At 37.4% G+C, this 24,084-nt stretch overlaps 2 protein-coding genes and 1 non-coding gene across 3 annotated transcripts; 2 read left to right on the top strand and 1 right to left on the bottom strand.

The window, feature by feature from the left end:
• Window positions 1-7,669: 7,669 nt before the first annotated feature.
• Window positions 7,670-9,045, top strand: LOC110878071 (protein disulfide-isomerase SCO2). Its single transcript, XM_022126327.2, has 3 exons — window positions 7,670-8,214; window positions 8,422-8,548; window positions 8,734-9,045. The coding sequence occupies exons 1-3, from the start codon at window positions 7,867-7,869 to the stop codon at window positions 8,805-8,807; spliced, it is 549 nt and encodes a 182-aa protein (XP_021982019.1). The 5' UTR covers window positions 7,670-7,866; the 3' UTR covers window positions 8,808-9,045.
• A 6,606-nt stretch (window positions 9,046-15,651) lies between these two features.
• TRNAP-UGG lies at window positions 15,652-15,725 on the top strand. The gene has a single exon. It is a non-coding gene; the product is annotated as a tRNA-Pro (tRNA).
• A 2,227-nt stretch (window positions 15,726-17,952) lies between these two features.
• On the bottom strand, window positions 17,953-20,202 carry LOC110876031 (glutamic acid-rich protein-like). Its single transcript, XM_022124215.1, has 4 exons — window positions 19,974-20,202; window positions 19,244-19,896; window positions 18,446-19,120; window positions 17,953-18,249 (listed from the first exon to the last, which is right to left on the bottom strand). Exons 1-4 carry the CDS (start codon window positions 20,200-20,202, stop codon window positions 17,953-17,955), a joined length of 1,854 nt encoding a protein of 617 aa, XP_021979907.1.
• Window positions 20,203-24,084: the final 3,882 nt, after the last annotated feature.

Genomic DNA, 24,084 nt, shown 5'->3' with positions numbered 1-24,084 from the left:
TCCTAAAAGAGGTACTTGTGGAAGGGCCGGATGTGTCAACGAAACCCTTGCACCTTGGAAGGATATGCTAGACATCAAGTGTGGTGCTGTGGCTCCAAACACTGATGGTTCGCTTTTACGTTCCAAGTGTAGCTTGTGATAGGATGGCATAGACTATTGATTTTAATTATGGGTTAATTTAATATTTACCAAATAGGGTCGTAAGAGCCAATTTTAGTACATATTTAGTCGTGACATCTTGATGAACCCTTTCATCTCTTAGGAAACTTAATTTTAAATAACCTATTAAAAGTAAGTTTGTCGCGACTTGTATAACCATATAAAAGTTAATAGTTTTAAAACTATTAAGTTATGAGTTTTAGAAAGTTAAAACTTGTTAAATTTCAAAAACTCTAATGGTTATTATTTATTTTAAGATAAACTATTTGTTTTATAACAAATATTTGCAAGTTGTAAAATCAATTTAGAACTTGTTATAATTGATTGTGAAAATTTTAAAACACCTTTTAAAAGTTTGGTATTAGGTTGGTATGTTATATAAACCTTATATGATAAAAGCAACCATAATAGCAAAAAATAAATATGTAAATCTTTAGGCCATTTTGTTTGATCTTGCTAGAGCCAAATAACAAGACCAAAATGGGTCACGGGGTAACAAACAACCACAAGGATGTACCTAGTGCATCTAGTTATCTTTAGCACCTCCTTGATTCCTGTAAAGTCTTCAGTTTTGTCTTCGGGTCTTCAACATTGTAATAAAAATATAATAAAATTGAAACCCTAATCTATTACAACTTTGAGCCACAAAGTGGGCCAAAAACCATAAAAAAAAAGAAAAACAAGAACAAAATACAAGTATAAGGTCGACCAGATTTACGTATTTAACACAATCATATTAAAGTGGGCAATCTTTTGGTCAAATAAAAATAAATAAAACTTTTGACCAAATAACTTCTTGCCCAAGAAATATTTAGATCTGAAACTTTAAACAAGTTAAAGTTGGAGATCTATAACCGGTTAAATGGACCAGTTCCGATTTGCATGTTGTAAGCGTGGCTCTGATACCACTGTTGGGATTCAGTGGTGTCAATTTTACTTTTTATCAAAACGGGTTTGACATATTTTATTAACTAAAATATAATTAATAAAAACACGCAGCGGAATAAATAAAAAATCGACACCAAAAGTGAACCGAACAAGATCATGGTTACAAACATGCAAATACGGTATATAAAAATAATTAATCTAACGATGAGAAAAATTATACCCTTTTGGTTAATAATAACCATGTGAGACACCGAGGTACAATGAATAAGTGCTAGACACGAACACAAACACGACTTGCTTTTAGTATAATGGAATCACAAAGAGGGTGGCACAAAATACTGATTTGCGGCTCCCTGTTTGTTGGGTTTTTTAAAATCACCAAAAGTGGTGATTGTGTTCCTCCCTTTTGACCACAGTAGTAAAATCACCAAGAAGTATATATATATATATAGGAACAGAATTAGGAGAGAACGCTTCAAAGTGTGAGAACGGTGAGAACGATTCTCACCCACAAGATCTTAGTGGTTTGTGGCTAAGATTGATGCGGTGGCATTTTTGTAAATAATAGGGGGCTTGGAACTACCAGAAGGGGTAAAATAGGAAGATCCAAACAAAGGTGCACATGCTAATCACATGCCATTTTCCCCCATCATATTTAAACGACAATAACTTTTTTATACGTGATTATTTTTTGAAAAAAATTACACCAAAAAACTCAGCGTTTTTTTATCTTTCCAACGAGTATACTATTGATATACTTTTCGAAAAAAAATTAACTGGGTTTTATGGCGTTTTTCTGAACTGGGTGTTTTATGGCGTTTTAGACTAGATATTTTCATGGCGTTTTTCTGAACTAGGTGTTTTTATGGCGTTTTAACTAGGTATTTTCATGGCGTTTTTCTGAACTGAGTGTTCTATGGCGTTTTTAACTGAGTTTTTTCATGGCGTTTTTCTGAACTGGGTGTTTTATGGCGTTTTTACACTAGTACAAATTATGATTTTTCTGAGCTCAAAAAAGCTATATGGCTCAAAAAAACAAAAAAAAATATTTTTTTTGTGCTGTTGTAAATTATAGCTAACAAAAAAATGGTTTTTTGAGCTGTTGTAAATTATAGCTAAAAAATAGCTTTTGAGTGTTTTATGGCGTTCAAAAAAAATGATTTTTTTAGTTGTTGTAAATTATAGCTCAAAAAATAGCTGGCGTTAAAAAAATTGGTTTTTTGAGCTGTTATAAATTATAGCTCAAAAAAATAGCTTTTGAGTGTTTTATGGCGTTTTAACTGGGTATTTTCAGTGTTTTATGGCGTTCAAAAAATGGTTTTTTTGAGCTGTTGTAAATTATAGCTCAAAAAAATAGCTTTTGAGTGTTTTATGGCGTTCAAAAAATGGTTTTTTTGAGCTGTTATAAATTATAGCTAAAAAGATAACTTTTGAGTGTTTTATGGCATTCAAAAAAATGGTTTTTTTGAGGTGTTGTAAATTATAGCTCAAAAAAATAGCTTTTGAGTGTTTTATGGCGTTCAAAAAAATGTTTTTTTTAGCTGTTGTAAATTATAGCTCAAAAAATATCTTTTGAGTGTTTTATGGCCTTTTAACTGGGTATTTTCACGGCGTTTTTCTGAATTGGGTGTTTTATGGCGTTTTATTTGAACACCCAGTTCATGTGAGTGAGTTTTTTTTGACAATATTACCCCTTAGTGTAATTTAACATCAATGCCACATGTCACCACCAAAATCGTTCTCACCGTTCTCACACTTTTCACCGTTCTCTCTAAATTCTAACCATATATACATATATATATATATATATATATATATATATATATATATATATATATATATATATATATATATATATATATATATATGGATCGCTAAAATGAAAACCACCTCTAGTTGTAAGAACCATGGGAACCACTTTCTAGCCCTTAGATCAACTAGATGGATGAATGTGATTAAAAGTAGATAATATTAATATTAAAAGCTTTTTGTCTTATTATGTGTTTAATATTATAATCCAATAGGGTATTTAAGTAAAATCACTTTATTTTGTCTTTTTATATATATTAATTTTAAATTATCTTTTTTGCACCTATTCATTAATTAGTTTTTTGACTTAATTATTTTTAATTTATAAACAGATTTTTTTTGTAAATCAATTTTTTGAAATCAAATTTTTATTATATTTTTTTTTAATTTTTAAGATTTTTACGCCCGGCCTTTTCACGCCTCGTTTTTTGACGCGCCGTTTTTTCGCTCGGCTTTTTCACGCGTCGTTTTTTCAACGCGCCGTTTTTGCGTTTTGCGCCCCGGTTTTTTACGTTAACGTTATTTACGTTTTACGCGCCGGTTTTTTGCGTTTTACGTCCCGGTTTTTACGTCAACGTTTTTTTGTGTTTTACGCACCGATTTTTTACGTTAACGTTTTTTTACGTTTTACACGCCGGTTTTTTTTTTACGTTTTACGCACCGTTTTTTTATGTTTTACGCACCGGTTTTTTTACGTTTTACGCACCGGTTTTTTTACGTTTTACACGCCGGTTTTTTGCGTTTTACGCACCGGTTTTTTACGTCAACGTTTTTTACGTTTTACGCGCAGGTTTTTTTACGTTTTACGCACCGGTTTTTTTACGTTTTACACGCCGGTTTTTTGCGTTTTACGCACCGGTTTTTTACGTCAACGTTTTTTACGTTTTACGCGCCGGTTTTTTTACATTTTGCCCACAGGTTTTTTTAAGTTTTACACGCTGTTTTTTTTACGTTTTACGCACCGGTTTTTTTTACGTTTTACGCACCGGTTTTTTTACGTTTTACGCACTGGTTTTTTACGTCAATGTTTTTTTTTACTTTTTATGTTTTTAAATTTTGCGTTTTATGTAAAACTTTTTACGTTTTAAGTTTTACGTTAAACTTTGTTACGTTTTACGTTTTAAACTTTTTACGTAAAACTTTTTACGTTTTACGTTTTACGTAAAACTTTTTACGTTTTACGTTTTTACGTAAAACTTTTTACGTTTTACTTTAAAACTTTTTTACGTTTTACGTTAATTTTTTTAATCTTTTTACGTTTTACGTTAAAATTTTTACGTTTTACGTTAAACTTTTTTACGTTTTACGTTTTAAACTTTTTACGTTTTACGTTAACTTTTTACGTTTGACGTAAAAGTTTACGGTTGAACTTTTTTTCACAAAGACTTTTTTACACAAAAACTTGTTTACGCAAGACGAACGCACCCATAAATCGCAAAGTCGGTAGGTGTCTCGGATATATTTTTATCGTCATCGACTGGGGAAAAGAATATAAAAAACCAACAACAATAAAACAAAAGAGTATCTCGAAAAAAACGGGGTTTGGCTCAGATTTTTTCCGATAATTAAAAAGGCTGCAAAGTGGGGTTGCAGGTTCAAAAACCTACACTCCGCCGTCCTTGCCGCGCCATCGTCATCAAAATCTATTTTTTTTTCATCATCGCCATCCAATCCAAAACATATCAACCCCACAGTCACTGATCAAATAAGAACAAACCAGATTCAAACCACAAGATTCAAAACCAACAAGATTCAAACCCAACAAAAACCCAGTTCATCAAAAAAGCACCCAGTTCATCAACAAAAACCCAGATTCAAACCCAACAAAAACCCAGTAACAATAACAACCAAACATGATGTAGATACCCAAAAATCAAATCAAAAAGGAAACCCCATCAACAATAACAAAATGATGTACATACCCAAAATCAAAAACCCAGATTCAACATGAACAAACATTCAAAGCCCAGATTCAACAGAATCAAACCCAGAGAGTCAAACCCCCAAGAACACCCATCAGATTCAAAAAAACCCAGAAAAATCAAGAACACCCATCAGATTCGAGAACACCATCAACAAAAACACTTACCCACCGACGCACCATTGCCCCTGAAACCACCACCACCACTGACGCCGTTCTCCGCCACCGCCAATCGCCGCCGTCCCCTCGCTACGGTCAACACCACCACCACAACATCAAATCGGTCTTCATTTTCATCCCAGATGGAGAATAGTGGTTGGGGTTTTTGTGACAATCGGTCTTCATCTTCATCCCGCGAATAACTTCATCTTTGTGATGATTGCGGCGACGGAGGGACAGCTGTGGGGTGGCGGCTCCGCCGTGAAACGGAGCTTCCGTTTCTGTTCTCCGGCCTTGCCGTCGATGTGTGCCGCCACCACCACAGTGGTGGCCGGTCGTTTATTTGAGCAGGGGTGGGGGGAGGGTTGAGTGGTCGCCTGATGTATATATCGAGTGGGAGAGATGATGGTTCTAGTTGCCTCTGATTTTCTTCAAGAGAGAGAGAATGAGAGACAAAAATGAAGATAAATGAAGAAGAACCTGAGATTTAAAGAGAGAGGAGAGAGAAGGTGCTTTAAATGAAGAGAGATAATGAGATTTGATGTTTTGGGTAAATGACTAATATACCCTTTCTGTTGGCATGTTCTGATTGGTTGAAAGTGGTTCTCGCGGTTCTTACAACTCGAGGTGGTTTTCATTCTAGCGGCTCCCTATATATATATATATATTGTTGATCGACGGCAGTAATGCCTTTTTGTGTATATCAATTAGAGTTCTAATAATATGTGTATATATATTTATTAGGTTAATAACCCTAATTATCTCTAAGGCCCCAAAGCTTACTATGTCTAGTACAAAACCAAACGCGATACGAAGCCCGAAAAACAAAGTTTAATTAAACAAGTAATTAAACGTTATATTATTTATAACCCGTATAAATAACAAATTCCGTTTCTCGTGTATATATAATTATTCTAGATAATTATATATTTCGTTCCGTTAATTGTTCGTGGTCACCAGTTAACCAAGTTAAGTGGATTTAATGTTCGTTGCCCAAGGTGTAACTCTTACGGGTCATAGCTCGGTCAGCAGCGTTGAATTATCGAACCCGTACATATAAATCCAACAGTAACGAGTTTCACGGTGTTTTGATTGTTTTGCAGGATCATCGCTGCTGTTTGTTAAGGAAGAAAGAAGACTAATCTTAATTGGACGAGACACAAACCACAAGCTAATCTCTGGATTAACTTGGTATTTCTTCATGTATTTATTCTCACGATAAAGGGTGGTTACAAAGAGAACCCACAACGTCTCATCCTTATAATGAGTCTAACGGTATTTTGTTTTGTAGATTACATTTAGTTCATCATCCAGGAAAGACCAAGGATTCGCTCTTATTCGATAAAAAGCATCCCCATAAAGATAAATAGAATAGGTGTTTCTTCACATTGAGTACGAGTATATGATGTCCTTAATATATGTAATTAGTTGATGTCCCGCCCACGTTGCGGGGCGATGGCTGAATAATTATCAATCAATTAAAAAACACTATTATAGTTTTGTTAGGAAAAAAAAAAAACTAAAACGATGACAAGACCGTAGTTCTGAGCTCAGGACAAAGCTGTAGTTTGTCATGATTAATGAGCGAGTGTTAGGCAGCTCATTGACATGGAAAAAAATTAAATCCAGTCAACCAATTAAAAAAACACTTTTATAGTTTTGCTAAAAAAAAACTAAAACGATAGCAATACTGTAATTTGAACTGAGGGCAAAGTTGTATTTGTTGACTTGGGTAAAATCGTAATTTGCCAAAAGTTAAAGTGATGGCAATACTATAAATTTGAACCAGAGACAAAATCGTAATATAACTATGCACTAAGGATAAAATCGTAATTTTAAGCTGGGGACAAAATTATATTTTTAATTTGAACTCGGGCAAAATCAAAATTTTGAAATGAGGGCAAAATCGTAATTTGAATTGGGGGGCAAAAGCATACTTTTATTTTGAACCAGTCAAAAACATAATTTTAAACTTAAGGCGAAATCATAATTTTTTAAAGAGGCGAAATGCGAAATCGTCATTTTTAGTTTGGGGCAAAAACAAAAAATTATTTTGAACTGGGGCCAAAATTGTAATTGTAATCTGAGGATAAAATCATAATTTTGAACCGAGGGCAAAATCGTAATTTTGAGCGAGGGACAAAAACGTAATTTTATTTTGAAGTGGGGGCGAAAACATAATTTTATTTTAAATTAAGGAGGAAACCGTAAATTTAAAACCAATATAGGGCATGTTTGGCTAAGCTTATTTAACTCAAAAACGACTTTTGGGAAAAGGACTTTTTGAAAAGGAGTTTTTAAAAAAGTGTTTGGATTAGCTTATGTGGTGGGAAAAGCCAATAAGTCAATAAGTTGTTTTTTAAAAAGTGTATGGCTTAACTTATTGATGTAAAATGACTAAAAGGGGCATTATTTCATAAGGGATGTTAAAAAAATAAGGGGCATTATTTGTTGTTTGAAAAGCTATAAGCTGATCAAGAAGTCACAATCTCTTAACTTTTCAAAAACTACTTTTCCTTCATATCAAAAAGTCATTTTAAAAAGCACTTTTCCACTAAAAACTGCTTATTAGCTTTTTGATAAGTCAATAAGCCAATAAGTTGGTTGGAAAAGCTTAGCCAAACATGCCCATAAAATAATAAAACGGGTGGTCAAATAGAGTAGTATCAGACACCTGTGTATATGGAGGAAATGGGATATCGTGTGTTTTGTAACATAATGGTTATTTGCGAAGGTATAAAGAAAAAATAGATTCAGATGTTGTTTTTGTATTTATGGTTTTGTTTATTCCGGGTGTCAACTCCATCTCCATTTCGGATCATATTTAGCCCGCTTCATTTCACAACCCGGATCCTTCACCACCACCACCACCACCACCACAATTCACCCATATCTCCGTCACCGGAAACACTCCCTCCTAACTGAATTGTATGTTGCCGATAAACCCTACTTCTATCTTCACCAAACCCCCAAGTACCCCCTACCTAACCCCTCCTCCACGCATCCGTGCTGCTTCAGATAACCTCACCTGGTCCTTCAATTATGCCGCCTTAGCTGACTCCGGCAGTCTCAATAGCAACGACTTCGTTGGTGCACCGACGGCTGTTGAGAAGAAACGTAGTCGTATTGATAATGCCAAGGAGAGGTGGTCGCGTGACCGTGAGAGTTACTTGACCGATGATGACGATCCCCTGCCGCTCCCCATGACGTATCCAGATACGTCACCGGTGTCGCCTGATGTTATTGACCGACGCTTACGCTGTGATCCTGAGATTGAGGTTTATTTGATTAGACTGAATTCGTTTATTCATTCATAGCTTTTTCAAAATTTGGCCCAATAAATAAATAAATAAATAAATTTAGACCAATAATAACTAACATTCAAACCACCACCCCCTTGAAATTATTTATTTATTATCTTGTTTGTTTTAAGAGTATTGGTTGTTGGTACAGAAGTTAACTTGGTGTTGGTTCATTTTATTTAGGACTGTAAGGCAGTAGTTTATGAATGGACGGGGAAATGTCGAAGTTGTCAAGGATCGGGTTATGTTAGTTATTACAATAAAAGGGGAAAGGAAGTTGCCTGCAAATGTATACCATGCCAAGGAATAGGTATAACAACATAATCCTTTTTGTTGTAATAACTAACATACTTTTTGTTTCATACTACATACAACAAGCTGTCTGTCTGTCTGTCTGTCTTGAAGTTTACACTTGTTAAAATTCTTGGAGTGATGGAACTATACCTCCCTGCCTGCCTATTTGATATGATCCAAATGTATGAATCATCGTTACAGGTTACGTCCAGAAGATCACAGCACGTAAGGATATCGATGTAATGGAGGATGTTGATAATGGGAAACCACCTTGACTCACTCACACATAAGTATTATTATTATTATTATTGTTGTATTCAGGTTCTATGACCTTATTTCTTCTACTACGGCTGGCTTAATCTTGTAATTCTTGTGCAACCAAGTGTTTTGTAAGGCTTGAACTAGAAAAGATGGAAGATGTTGGGCATGAAAAGGATTTTTATATTCTTGTTATCCGTTATTTGTTTTTGATCTCGTCTCTGACAGCTGCCAGCGAATAATAAAGTTTTAACTTTTGATAATCTGTTGGACTGTCATCAGATCTGATGTTTATATGTTCAGATTTCCGCAACTGGTTGCATTATTGTTGTTTTCTTCTTTCATCTGATTAAACATTCTGAGACCTTATGCTCTTTTGTCCTTGAGTACACATTTCTTAGTGATGTTAAAATTGCAACTGTGTGAATGCAGATTTGTTAAACTGGATTTGTACTAGGTAAGAAGAATAATTACAACTCACACAAGGAAATCTGTACCAATTATTCTCTCTGATTAACTGCACACTACTTGACTGTTAAGTTGGTCATGAACTAACAAGATGCAAGTAGAAAGCAATAAATCTGCAGTTTATTATTGTAAAAAAATGATCAACTGAAAATGGATCTCCTGTTCATTGTATCATGTTTGTTTGTTTTGATTTCTGATTCTTTGTAACTATTAACTAGACCAGGCAAACACTCAATTTGGACTTTTAATATTATAAGACCACGGGTTGCTTTGGGATGTATAATCTTTGAAAACAAGTTATATGGGCCCCTTCCATTTCACAGACGCAGAGCAGTTGAATACAAAGAGATTAAATATTCTGATTGCAGTTTTGAGCATTTTGGCAGACAGCTGTAGAGGGGTATTCCGTTCATTGTAAAAGAGGGATAAAGCAATGGACAGGTAATTTTCCTTGAATTGTTTAGCAGCTTCTTTCTTTCTTTCTTTCTTTCACTGTAAATGTAATGCAATGAGATTAGCAGCAAAGCTAACTTAATAAGCAATCCCACGCGAGCTGATTTTGATCTTGTTTTAGTTTCAGGCATTCTTTGAGTTTGCCACAGAAAAGGATCCAAAATGAAGTAGAAAAGAGGAGTGAAGTTGAAATCCGATCCAAAAATGATTAGTTGTAAACGACCCGAGCCAGGTATATTTATAACGAGATTCTTGGAGGATGAAATTGGGCTCTTTTTTGCAGTTAATGATGTGTGAGAGCTAGTAATCTTGTTCTTAATAATAATGATAATGATAATGATAATAATGAGCAGTCAGGTCTAGTTTCATTTATTAGGGCACTTCGATTATTCATCAGCCTTTTGACGTAACTATGATCTCTTTTATAACAAATACCAGATTGATATGCTCCGTATATTGAAGGTAAACGTTAACTTTTGTTAGCATGCATAATACCATCCACGCTTTCTGCCAACATAATACTAGTCAAGTTCCTTGTTAAACAAATACCAAACACTTTGTAGCTTAGCAGTATTAAATGGTGAAGGGTTATAAATAGTATTTGTGGTTTAGTAAAATTCATTTTTATATCTCGAGCTTGTTCGTGAGTAGTTTTTAAAAACCGAGCTTGTTTCATTTGTTAGTTATTCTATTATATATATCTATATCTATATCTATATCTATACTATATATAAAAGCATATCCGAAGGACGACTTAAGGTAATTTGCCACTTTACTTAAAACACCTTTAAAGCATGATGTATAAGTGTTTAAAGCACCAAAAATAAAAATGGACATCACTTTTCTAGTTATACCCTTCCACCCAAAACAAAAGGCACGGGATACCTAATTTGATTAGGGTTTCAGATTCATTTCAAAACATCCCGCCGCTTCCCAGCTCCTCTCTCTCTGGCGATTCAGGAAAACGATTTCCCTAGATCTATGAAGTTTCAACAAATCGATGAAGATTCTGACCTCCTGGTTCCTGTAGGATCGTTTTGCGACCTAATGAGTCGTTCAGAGTCAACACAGAACTGTTTGAGAGGCGGAAACAAACAAACAACCTAGAATCAGTGTAAGAATTGAGTAGAAACAGAGTATGATACTTAAAACAAGCTTCTCATTGATAATTGACTTGAATACACGGTGAAAATCGGGCAACACTTCGTTACACTTCACCTAATTTCGTACCAAATGAGAAGCTAAGACTACCTATTTATAGGCAGGTAATTTCGCATGGAATTACCACATGACAGTTCATGCGAAATTACACTTCGTAATTTCGTGCGAAATAGCAGCTAGCTATTTCGTGCGAAATTACCTAAAACAAACTTAAACATTACATATTTGACACTTTTGACCCCTATACAAGCTACCGACATGACCTAGACTTTAGACGTAGGCTATAGACATTATGCACCAACAAACTCCCCCTTGGATATTGCCGGAGTCTTCAGTCTGGTCTTCAGCGCTTTCTTCACAGGGATTTGAATTTCTCTTCCCTCGGCTTAGGCTTTTTCATCAGCAGCTTCCCAAGCTTCTCGTTCTCGTCAACCTTCTTCTTTTCCTCAGCAGCCATTCTCTGAACCACAGTATGTCTTAGCATGTTGTCTTTGTCTTCACGAGCTTTTCGTTCTTTCTCAGCATTCAACTTTTCTTCTTTCTCTATCTTTCGCCATTTAGATGACCATTGACTTTCAGCATTGATTCCTTTCTGGAAATAGATGGATACAACCCTCTGAAACTGCATAGCCTGGTCTTTGTCTTCAGCTTTAAACCCGATCTTGTTTACAAACAAATATTCTATATCCTTTGCTGAGCAGTTCACTAACCATAAAGGATCATACACAAAGATGTGTCTGATTTCATTTTCAGCTCTGTAGGTGATCACAGCTTCAGTCGACAAACAACTGTATACCCAGTACAAAAACCCCTTATGAAAGTCTTGCTCCATCTTAGGTACTGGAATGTTCTTTATAACTCTAGGCTTTTTTACATGCAAGATCGTCTCTTCAACTCCAGTCACTGGATCTACCCTCCTTACTTTTTTCGGGTATTGAGGCTTCCAGTGTTTGAACCCTCTAAAGGCTTCAAATTTCATCAAACCCCAGATGGGTACATCATGCTTTCGTACAGGATAATCTAACGTTCTCACTTTCGACAATTCCTCAACGTCCCACCAGGGTAAGGACATAATATCCTGGATGTACTCAAAGTATTGGACACCAAACTCTCGCCGAATAGCATACACATTCACTTGAGGCAGAAATCCCCAACTGACAGTGTTAGTCAATATTAGATCCGAGATTTTAGGGATTTCATATTTATTGTAATTGATTTATGTTTCCTTTTATTATGTCTTGTATTGTCCTATATAAGGACCTCCTAATGTACTCAATAAGATAACACAATACAATACAAGTTTGATTTGGTATCAGAGCCAAATCAGCTCCTCCATAATTCACGGCTGCCAAACCTTCTACCCAGCCGGAAACCCTAACAGCAGCAGCGCTGCCTACTGTAGCCGCCACCACCTTTACCGAAAATAAACCCTCCGACTCTCCTCCCTCTCTTCCGATCACTATGGCAGCCATTACAACCCTAACAAACCAGGAGAAAACTATTCACAACTCTCACAAATTCGCCTCTAACATAAAACCTACCAACTATGGCCATTGGAGATCAATGATAGAACCTTTCTTGGTCTCTCACAACTTGTTCGGCTATGTGGATGGTACCATCCCACGCCCACAACAGCAGGTCACAACAGGAACTACTACAACTGATAACCCAAGTTATCTCCCATGGGTCGCGAATGATGCCCATGTTCGGTTGCTGATTACATCAACCGTGTCTGAAGAATCTTTCCAGCATGTCCAAGGTAAAACATCTCGTGAGATTTGGCTTTCATTAGAACGTGCCTACGCACCAGTTACCTCTTCTCACGAGTTTACTCTAAAAAGTCAACTCCTTAGAATCACCATGAAAGGTGATGAGAAACCTGCTGAATACCTAAGCCGAGCCCAAAAATACGCTACAGCCCTAGCTAACATTGGCGAACCCATGAAAGATAAGGATATAGTCATGCTTACACTTTCAGGACTCCGTGAAGAATACATTGGTCTTAAGGCAAACTTGCTGGCGCGGTCTCCTCCTGTTACCTTCAATGAACTTCATGGCCTCCTCAGTGATCATGACTACATGATTGCCAAAATCCATGGTGTGTCTTCTGCAGCCTCAAACCCGCAAGCTTTTCTGGCTACTGCGGCACCCACGGCAGCCCCACCATCCAACCTTAATACAGTCCAACAGCAACTCAGCAACCTCCAACTTATGGCTGCACAGTTTGGGTATCAACTGAATCCTATGGGAGCTTCCAACTCACAACCGCAAGCGTTTTTTGCACCCAGATCTGTCAATTCTAACCGAGGTAGCCGTGGCTCTCGGGGATCCTCACGAGGACAGCCGCGCAACAACTCCAACAATCGTTCTCGTGACAACGGTACAAGACAGTTTGCTTGGGCCTCCACTCAGAACATGGTTTATGGTCACTGCAATCGTTGTGGCATTGGCCACCTACCATCTCAGTGTCCAAACCAGTCCAATCAAACTCGCGTGACTCCACAGGCCAACTTTGCTGCTCACTCGGACGTTGCCTCCCAAGCTGGCTTTACTTGGCTGTCTGACACTGGAACAAATGATCATTCTTCTCCAGACTTATCTAGTCTCGACAACGCTGAGCCCTATTATGGTAATGACTCTCTCCTTGTTGGTAATGGTAATCCCCTACCTATTTTGCACATTGGCTCCACCAAACTTTATTCCCCTTATAAAACCTTTAACCTAAATAACATTCTTCATGTCCCTGCACTTAAAAAGAATTTATTATCTGTCTAAAAGTTTTGCCATGATAATGATGTCTTTTTTGAATTTCACTCTTCTTATTTTGTTGTGAAGGACGAGTCTACATGCACCACCCTCCTAACGGGTCCAAGTGTGGTAATGACTCTCTCCTTGTTGGTAATGGTAATCCCCTACCTATTTTGCACATTGGCTCCACCAAACTTTATTCCCCTCATAAAACCTTTAACCTAAATAACATTCTTCATGTCCCTGCACTTAAAAAGAATTTATTATCTGTCCAAAAGTTTTGCCATGATAATGATGTCTTTTTTGAATTTCACTCTTCTTATTTTGTTGTGAAGGACGAGTCTACACGCACCACCCTCCTAACGGGTCCAAGTGAACAGGGCTTGTACCACATCCGCCTTCCTCGTTTTCAGTCTCTTCCAAAAGTCGCTTTCACTGCTGTCAAGGCTTCCTCCACAACTTGGCATCAACGTCTTGGACATCCTCATGATCAAGTTTTTCAGTCTATTGTTTCCCATTGTTCTTTACCTGTTTCAAATAAACTTTCAAATTCATTATGTACCTCTTGTCAGCAGGGCAAGTCTTCAAAACTCTCTTTAGCAAATTCAAATTTTCGTAGCACAAATGTCTTGGATTTGGTTTATTGTGACGTTTGGGGCCCTGCGCCCACTTTATCTATTGATGGTTGTCGATTCTTTCTCTTATGTGTTGATCATCACACTAGGTATATGTGGTTTTATCCATTGGTGCATAAATCTGATGTTTTTTCTACCTTAACTAATTTTATAAAAATGTCAGAAAGACAATTTAATACTAAACTAAAAAGCATTCAATCTGACTGGGGTGGCGAGTTTCGCAATCTCACACATTTTTTTTATAATCTTGGAATCATCCACCGACGTTCGTGCCCTCACACTAGTGAACAAAATGGGACTGTCGAATGTCGCCACCGTCACGTTGTGGAATCTAGGCTTACCCTTTTAGCTCAATTCATCTTCCTCAACCCTTCTGGCAATTTGCCTTCGAGACGACTGTCTACTTAATTAATCGACTCCCTTCTCGTGTCTCGTCCAACAAGTCCCCTTTTGAACACATTTTTAAACGTAAACCTGATTACTCCTTTTTACGTGTCTTTGGGTGTCAATGTTTTCCTTATCTTCGTCCATATAATCGTCACAAGATGGAATTTCGGTCCACTCCGTGTGTCTTTCTTGGTTACAACCCTGTTCACCATGGTTACCGGTGCTTTGACCCAACTTCAGAACGAATATATATTGCCCGCCACGTTCGCTTCAACGAACATATATTTCCTTTTCACAATCCGACACCCGTGCCACCTACCTTACCAACTGAACCTCCCTATATCTCCATCTTTCCTGGCCCTTCCATCCCTTGGATAGATAGAGAGGGAGGGCAGAGCTTTTGGTTTTTCATGTTGTCAAAGAGTTGAACAATGGTTTTTTCGTGTTGTTAAAGAGTTGAACAATGAAAATAGATGGCGAGTGCCCGATCGAAACTAAAGCGCTAACGTTATATTACTTAGTAAAGCAACCTTTCGCGCTAGGCGCTCACTTTTTTGTCTGGGTGGAAGCTGGCGGCGGGGCTTGCTTAACCGGGTACACGGAATTGGGATCTCTGTCACATGCAAATCTTTCGAGCACTTCCGGTTCGCGATTCCCTTGTTAATGAATCTTTCCTGCCCTTGTTATCAATCAAACCTTTTCACCTTCTAAACTGATTTACCTTCCCAGTCCACTTCCTCTCCTAATATGAGATCAGAATCGAAGATTGCTGCTAGTCTGATTTCATTTCTATCGGCCTCTTTCTTCTTTCTATAATACAACTGATCGGTAAAGGAAGCTTTGGGGTTCCGTTCCATATTTCATATAGATAGAAGTATTTTACTATTATTATATGTTAAATGAGACCAAAAAGACGAAATGGAAATAAAAATTCTAGATTTTAATAGAGGAGATAACGATGTGGAAAACAAGACAGGAATTCTCTACAATGACACTGTAGACCAATGGAAGGGATGTAGCGCAGCTTGGTAGCGCGTTTGTTTTGGGTACAAAATGTCACGGGTTCAAATCCTGTCATCCCTACCTATTACTGCTCCTTTGAGCAGTAACGAGGGGTTTTTTGAGATCAACTCACGTTGGACATATCATATAGAATCTTTCATTCTTATGATACTATATAGTATGCATACAAGACGTATTGGGACGAATCCTTTTTCTTTTATGATAAGAAAAGGCTCTTAGTTCAGTTCGGTAGAACGCGGGTCTCCAAAACCCGATGTCACCCGACCTCCCTGTTGAACCCCCTACGTCACCCACACCTTCCTCAACACCTCACGGCCCATCTATCCCAACCGAACCTACACCTCAAAACCCACCAGACCAAACCGACCCTTCACCCATTCCTACCAACTCGCCCGCTGCCACTCTACACCAAACACCCACACCTGTCTCAACCAATCCGCAAGCCAACCCACCTCCTCGACCTAGACCACCCAACCTACGACCCAATCCCAAACAAACCACTCCCTACAATCCTGCAGCTTACACTGCTACTACTTCCCCTGTCTTACCCACTGAACCCACCTCATTTACCATTGCTAACAAATCCTCGGAGTGGCGTCATGCCATGGCTGAAGAGTTGGAGGCACTTTATAAGAATGGGACATGGTCACTTGTTCCACCCGTAAAAAATACTAACGTTGTTGATTGCAAGTGGGTTTACAGGTTGAAAACAGATCCAAATGGAAAGATTACCTGCTACAAAGCACGACTTGTTGCTAAAGGATTTCACCAACAACCAGGAGTTGACTATCATGAAACCTTCAGTCCGGTTGTTAAACCGGCAACTATTCGCACCATCTTATCACTAGCAGTTACACAAAAGTGGCCACTTCGACAATTAGATGTTCAGAACGCCTTCTTACATGGGGATCTTCAGGAAACAGTTTACATGAAACAACCTCCCGGGTTTGTTGATCCTACCAAACCCAATCATGTGTGCTTGTTGCACAAGTCTCTCTATGGGCTTAAACAAGCCCCCCCGTGCATGGTTCACTCGGCTTTCTACTGCGTTGCAACAAATTGGTTTTTATGGATCCCGAACAGACCCCTCATTATTTATTCTAAATTCCAATGGTACTATTGTCTATGTTCTTGTTTACGTAGATGACATCATCATTACTGGAAATCATCCAGGGGCAGTCACTGATGTTATAACTCGTCTGAGCTCTCCTTTTGCGGTTAAGGATCTTGGTCGTCTACATTATTTCTTGGGTATCGAAGTGGTTTATCATAATTCTGATCTAATTCTCTCCCAGCGTAAATACATTATGGACATTCTTCATCGAGCTGGACTGACAGACTGCAAGCCGGTCACATCTCCTATGAGTACTTCTCATGTGTTACTTCCAGATGACAGTCCGCTTCTTGATGACCCTTCTCGATATCGGCAAACGGTTGGTGCTCTTCAGTATGTCACGTTATCTCGTCCGGACATTGCTTTTGCTGTGAACAAGGTGTGTCAATTCATGCATGCCCCAACCGAAAACCATTGGGTTGCGGTGAGACGAATACTTCGTTATCTTAAAGGCACGACTCATCTTGGCTTATTGTTTCGTCATGGTTCGGGGTCCCAACTCTAGGCTTTTTCTGACTCTCACTGGCACCGAGATGTTATTCAGGCTTACTCTGATTCTGACTGGGCTGGTTGTCCTGTCGACCGTCGATCCACGGGGGGGGGGGGGGGGGTATGCTATCTACTTGGGCTCAAATCTTATTTCGTGGGCTGCCCGAAAACAACGAACTGTCTCTCGGTCTTCAACAGAATCAGAATACAAGGCAATCGCTGACACTGTAGCAGAGCTTATCTGGTTAAGGTCTCTTCTTCGAGAACTTGGGTTGGTTAATCACTCACCGACACTTTGGTGTGATAATCTTGGAGCAACTTATCTCTCTGCAAATCCGGTCTTTCATGCACGCACAAAGCACGTCGAAGTTGATTATCACTTTGTTCCTAAACAAGTCACTAAAGGAAAGCTGAATGTCAAGTTTATCTCCACTGATGACCAAATTGCTGATGTATTTACAAAGCCCTTGTCTTCACAGAGGTTTGAATTTCTACGGTCCAAGTTGCAAGTCGTTCCCCGCCCTCAACTTGCGGGGGAATGTTAGTCAATATTAGATCCGAGATTTTAGGGATTTCATATTTATTGTAATTGATTTATGTTTCCTTTTATTATGTCTTGTATTGTCCTATATAAGGACCTCCTAATGTACTCAATAAGATAACACAATACAATACAAGTTTGATTCACAGTGACACATCTCTATCTCTTTTATAATACTTCAATGGCCGCTTAAACTTTCGTTCATTACACTTTCGAAACCATTTCTTCCTTTCTTCCTTCTGAGCATTTTTCACTGTACCATCAAAGTTTTTATCTTTCAGACATTCAGAAACTTTTCTTCTCAACTCATCGACGTTCCCTTGACTGAAAAATTCAACCAGAGTTGGAAAGTTTGAAGTGTCTTCATTCACACTTTCTTCATCAGTACAATCCTTAACCTCAACCCTATCATAGTTATCAACTTCATCAACATACTTGTACTGATACTCGGGTTGTTAATTCATATCAAAAGCATTCAACTCTTCTTCAAAATCAAACTTGAAGTTAGGATCATCAATACACGTCATCTCTATGATATCATTCATAGTGCATGTATGCTTGATTTCTCCTTCTTCAACTTCAGGCTCAAGACGTAAAATTTAACTTTTCTCTTTTATCAACATTTTGATCACCCACGTTCTCCCCCTCACCTTCTGCACCTTCAGGTTCTTCATTCACATCATCGTGAAGAAAATCATCAACATTTTCTTCATTCGATGCTTCAGTAACTTTGACACTAGTACCACCCTGACCATTGTCATCATCATCATCATCACTGTGACTACTTGCAGAGAATACATCATCTGCATCATCAACTTTATCTTCATCATCATCCTCTTCATCATCATCCTCTTCGTCATTATCCTCATCAACAACTTCCTGATCATTAATAACATTATCAATCAATACATCTTCCTCAAAAATACCGGAAACAACAGATATTGGACGAGGATTCTGAATAGGTAATTCAGAAACAGAAGATGGAACAATTAATCTTTCAGCAATTTCACTAACACCTTCAACACCCTTTCCTTTATTTTTCATCTGAGCATCAATTTCAGCTGGACGTCGAGCTCTAACCTCTTCAACTTCAATCTCTTCAAATCTCTGCTCAACAGACTTTCCAAGCATGTTTTCTAACACTTTATTCATCATGTATATCTCGTGTTCTTTCATTGCCTTAACAACTTCCAACTCTTTGTTCTTTAACTCGAAGTATTTGTTCTGCTCATCTCTGCGTGCTTTCTCTTCTTCTAATTCAACAACTTTTACTTTAAGAATATCAACCTCTGTCTGATCAGCTTCAACTTTCTTTAACAATGAAGAATTTTCAGCTTCCACAGACTTAACACGCTTTTCCAATTTTTTCTCACGATCAACCAACCTTTTGTTTTCAACCAAAACTTATTCAACTTTCTTTTCCAATCTCCTTACTTGTTCATTATTTGCAAAGTCAAAATCTCCAATATCGTCAAGACCAATATTCACATTCATAGGGATGTTTGGAAAATTTCTGAATCCAGAAGATCCAGGAGTTGTTTGGACAGGTGGTTGTGTGGATGGTGGTGTTTGGAAAATTTGTTGGGAAGTAACAACAGGTTGTTCTTGGATTGATGTTTGATGTGGTGGTGAAAGATGTGGTGGTGATTGATGTAGTGGTGAAAAATGTGGTGGCGGTGATGGTGGTGGTGTAGGTTGTTTTGGTGGTGATTTATGTGGTGATTGAGGTGGTGATGGTTCAGGTGGTGGTGATGGTGATGGTGGTTGGCTAGATTTTGTTTTCAGTGTGCGTTTAGGTAGTCTCACGATCAACTTTCTCCTCGCTGCTTGTGGAGACATCACTTGCTTTCTTGCACTAGCTTTCTTCCTGCCACCAGATGATGGAGGCGTTTGAGATTCAATAATCTGCTCAGGAGATGGATTGTACAATTCATCATCTTTATCTTCTTTCCTCTTTCTCTTGAGCTTTTTCTCTTTTCCAATTTCAGCTTTAATTCTCTTCGCACGTTCTGTTTCATCAATTTCTTCTTCAGATGAACTTGATGAACTATCGTCACCATCATTTTCACCAATTGCCTTCTCTGAATCTAATTCATAATCAATAACTTTCAATATTTGTTCAGTCTCAGGAGAGAAACTGGATCTTGATCTTTTTCTGCATCACCTTCGTCTACAGCTTCATCTTCTTCTTCTGATTCATCAACAAGCATGGTTTCAACAACCTTCTTTTGACGCTTTTTCTGAGGTTTAGAAGATGAACCCTCCTCTTTTTGAACTTTTGGAGTTGCTTTTCTGCTCCTTTTCTTTTTCTCTTCTTTCAAGAACCACTCGTTTCTAGTTTCTTTGAAGCTTGCAAGTGTTTTCAACTCATCAGCATAACTCGCTTCTTTCATTTCTTTCTTATTCCTCCAATTCTGATGATTGATTGGATCTGGATCTTGATAATTCTTGTCTTTGATGAAAACCAAAGAATTCAACTTTTGATGATGGCTCTGGATGGTTTGGATGATATCTGGCCAATTGCTTTAAAGACTCATTATCCATGTGAAACTGCACTAACAAATCATTCTTTTCATCTCTCTCCAAATCAGGATACGCATGGTCTAACATCATCTGCACAAATCTGGGATAAATCCAAGTCTTGCTCTTTGAAGTGATATTTTCTACCATATAGTGAAATACAATCTTTGAAAAGTTATACTTATTCAACACAATAGCTGTCACCATGTTCATTTGATAGTCTCTCATCACATCGTAACCTCCCTTCCTGTGACTGAGAGCATGCAGCACTGAATGGATAAGAAACTTGTAAAGCTTTGGAAAACACGCTTTCAAGTAGTTGGCTTTGTTTAGTGGACCATTGTAACCCAACCGCAACATGCATCCTTTTACCATCCTCTCTGGAAACTTTGTTGGAGAGTTTTCATCATCCGGAAAGTTTATCACTTAACGTATAAGCTGCTCTGTAATAATGATTGGTTTGTCTTCGTCATTCAAACTCACAATTGAATTTATTGTTTTGTCTTCTTCGTCATATGTTGCATTTTTCCAGAATCTTTCAATGTGTGACCGAAATACCAAATGTTGATTCGTCAAAGCTTTCTGAATTGGTAACCTTCCTATGAACTCAAGAATCCCTATGAATCCAACCATCTTTGGTATCTCTTTATCATAAACACAACAAATGTTGTGTAGTGGATCAAATAGCACATTCGACGCCTGAAAGATACAACATAAAACCAAGTTAAACACTTTGAAAATCTTCAAACCAAAACAACATTCAAACGAAATCATCTCATACGAAATAAGTAGTTCAAACGAAATAACACTTCAAACGAAAACACACTTCATGCGAAATCATACACACAAACGAAATTACATTTCATGCGGAATGACTGGTTCAAACGAAATCACATCTGACAGTTTGAAGCGAAATTACAGTTAGAAACGAAATCATAGTTCAAACAGAATTACATTTTGATGCGAAATTCCTTCTTGAAACGAAATTACCATTTGAAACGGAATGCCTATTTCATACGAAATAGGTCATTATTTCGTTTGAAATCCACTTTAATTTCGTTTGAAACTGACAAGATCAACAACAGTGATTTTTCATCAACTGATGATCAAATTGATGATCTGGGTTTGTTATCTAGTTAATTCCGAGCACAAAGACATGTTTATTGTTCATTTTCGATCACAAGAACATTCTAGATCTAAGTCTGAAAGTTCAGATCTTCCGACTTCATACGGAATCAAGTCATCAATCACAAATTGGAACCCTAGATAAGATCTATAACATATTCCGAGTTCAAGGGTATGATTTTTATTCATTATTACTCACAAACAAACCCTAGATCTAAGTCTCAAACTCAGTTCATCGCCGATCATACGAAAACAGTCCAAAACACCATGAATCTTACCTTTCCCATGATCTAAGTTGAGCTAACCAACTTAAATCACGTATTCAAACAACAATCGGGCAGAATAACGGCTCAAATCGATGATTATTGGGATTTCGTATGAAATCGTCTTGACAGTTGCTTTGAAACGAAATCAGAAGAATGATGTCTTTCAAGTGAAATACCTGGCTATTTATAGACAGCCTAATTTCGTGCGAAATAGGCAGTGATGCCTTTTCAAACGAAATCACAATTTCAAGCGGAATTACTATTTGTTGCGAAATAGTAATTTCGTTTGAAAATCCCATTTTTCAAAATTTTCAATTTTTAACTTTTCGAGATTTTACCGTCACACCCAGTTAACCAAGTCCAAATTAATGACCCTGGTCAACTGTTTAGCCTGCCAAGTCCAAATTAATGATTTTAATTTGAAGATGCTGACCTGTTTATGAAGATGCTGATATTCTGAAACTGATTTTAATTCAAATTAATGAACTTTTAAACTTTCAAGCAATTACCAAACACTTTTTCTCAAACTTCTGCTTACCCAACCCTCATGATCCAGACTTGTTCAGCACATAAGACTTTGATCATCTGATCCCCAACGTCCGTTGTCGAAAATAAGATGAAATGCAAATCTTTTTGGATTTTATAAAATGCTAAACAAACAGACAATCTTTTTGGATTTTTTATAAGCAACAAACTGTACACACAATATTTTTGTGAGTGTGTTAGGGGATCATATCAGCTGCCCACAAGGTACGAGTACCGTTAAGCTTTTAATTCATACATAGCATTAAACAATTTGCTTTGATTCATACACAGACATATGCACCAACAGTTCCGATTTCCGGCTTTCAGAATGTTGAATTTGGTAGTTCATGAAGATGGCAACAATCGAGAACAAAGCTGTGGAATCACTTAAGGCATCATTGGCTTACAAAAACTCATCCTACTTGAAATTCACGACAGCAATGTTGAGGTGGCTGTAGTGATTTACATGTACATTGAATGTAGATTTGTTGAATCGAAGGTAAATAGATCGAAAATTCGAAATTACAAGTTGATTAATCGATTAGTTTGTTATGTAGTTAGCTGATTTGGCTTTAAGTTTGTTATATTTGTTGAATCGAAGGTAAATAGATTGAAAATTTGGAATTACAAGTTGATTAATCGATTAGTTTGTTATGTAGTTAGCTGATCTAGCTTTAAGTTTGTTATATTTGTTGAATCAAAGGTAAATAGATCGAAAATTTGAAATTACAAGTTGATTAATCGATTAGTTTGCTAGGTAGTTAGTTAGATCTGGATTAAAGACCGTTATTTTCGTTAAATTGAAGGTAAATAGATTGAAAATTTGAAATCATGAGTTAATTTATCGATTATATAGTTTGTTAGATCTGGATTTAAGTTTGTTATTTTGTTGTTTGTAGAAGAGATGAAAGCTCGAAAGGATCTGATTCTGGCGAGATTGACGAACTGGCGTAAGGCGCGTACGGCGGAGTCGCCGAGGCTGTTCGAGATGGCTCCGAAGATTGTGAATGTGAAAGTGAGTCCGAGACCGATTCATCAACCACGTTAGATTGAGTCTGAGTTTTTCGATTCATGTTTAGGCTTGTAATTTTGATGGTTTAACACAAGCGATGCTTAAGTGATACGAGATATAGTTCCTCACAATTATGGCTTCTGGTGGAATGGCACATCCTACTGTCGAAAAAGTTAATGATGATGCAATGTTTGTTGACAAACTGCCCGAGGAAATCAATGAAATGAAAATCAAAGATGACAAGGTGGAAAAGGTTGTTCCTTGTGTCTGTCTCTTTTTATATATTTTGGTATTTTGTCTTATCTTCATTCTGTGCATCTCTTCTACAACTCTTACATATGGATAGCCTCTTGTAGGAAATGGAGGTGACCGTAGTGGATGGAAATGGCACTGAAACTGGTCACATTATTGTTACCACTATCGGAGGAAGAAGCGGTTAATCCAAGCAGGTAACTGTCATTCACTTTATTAGTGTATGATAGTATGATACCATGAGTATACGTATCCTGCTTACAAGTAGTATGTTTCTCTATACGTATCCTCACTGTTTGTTTGTCATTGGTTTCTTAGTTTAGTTACTCAATAACACTTCACAAACTTGTAAATCTATAACGTAAACTGATTGAAAAGCAGTACATTTGAGACACGAAATTGTGTTACCTCAAGCTCTTGGTTTTAAAATGCGAATGCGCTAATTAGATCACATCAGGTGATGCGATTCCGTGATGCGAGAATGGTGCACTCTAAGTCGCATAATGTGTTCGCATGATGCGCTCTGGTGCACACTTTTTCTGAAATCGACCACTATAGAGTAAAGTTGTGCAGTG

This window comes from Helianthus annuus, chromosome 9 (assembly GCF_002127325.2).
Source record: "Helianthus annuus cultivar XRQ/B chromosome 9, HanXRQr2.0-SUNRISE, whole genome shotgun sequence".
NCBI classification, from domain to species: Eukaryota; Viridiplantae; Streptophyta; class Magnoliopsida; order Asterales; family Asteraceae; genus Helianthus; species Helianthus annuus.
Note: the sequence above shows the minus strand (reverse complement) of the source record. Positions and strands in the feature narration are given on the sequence as shown.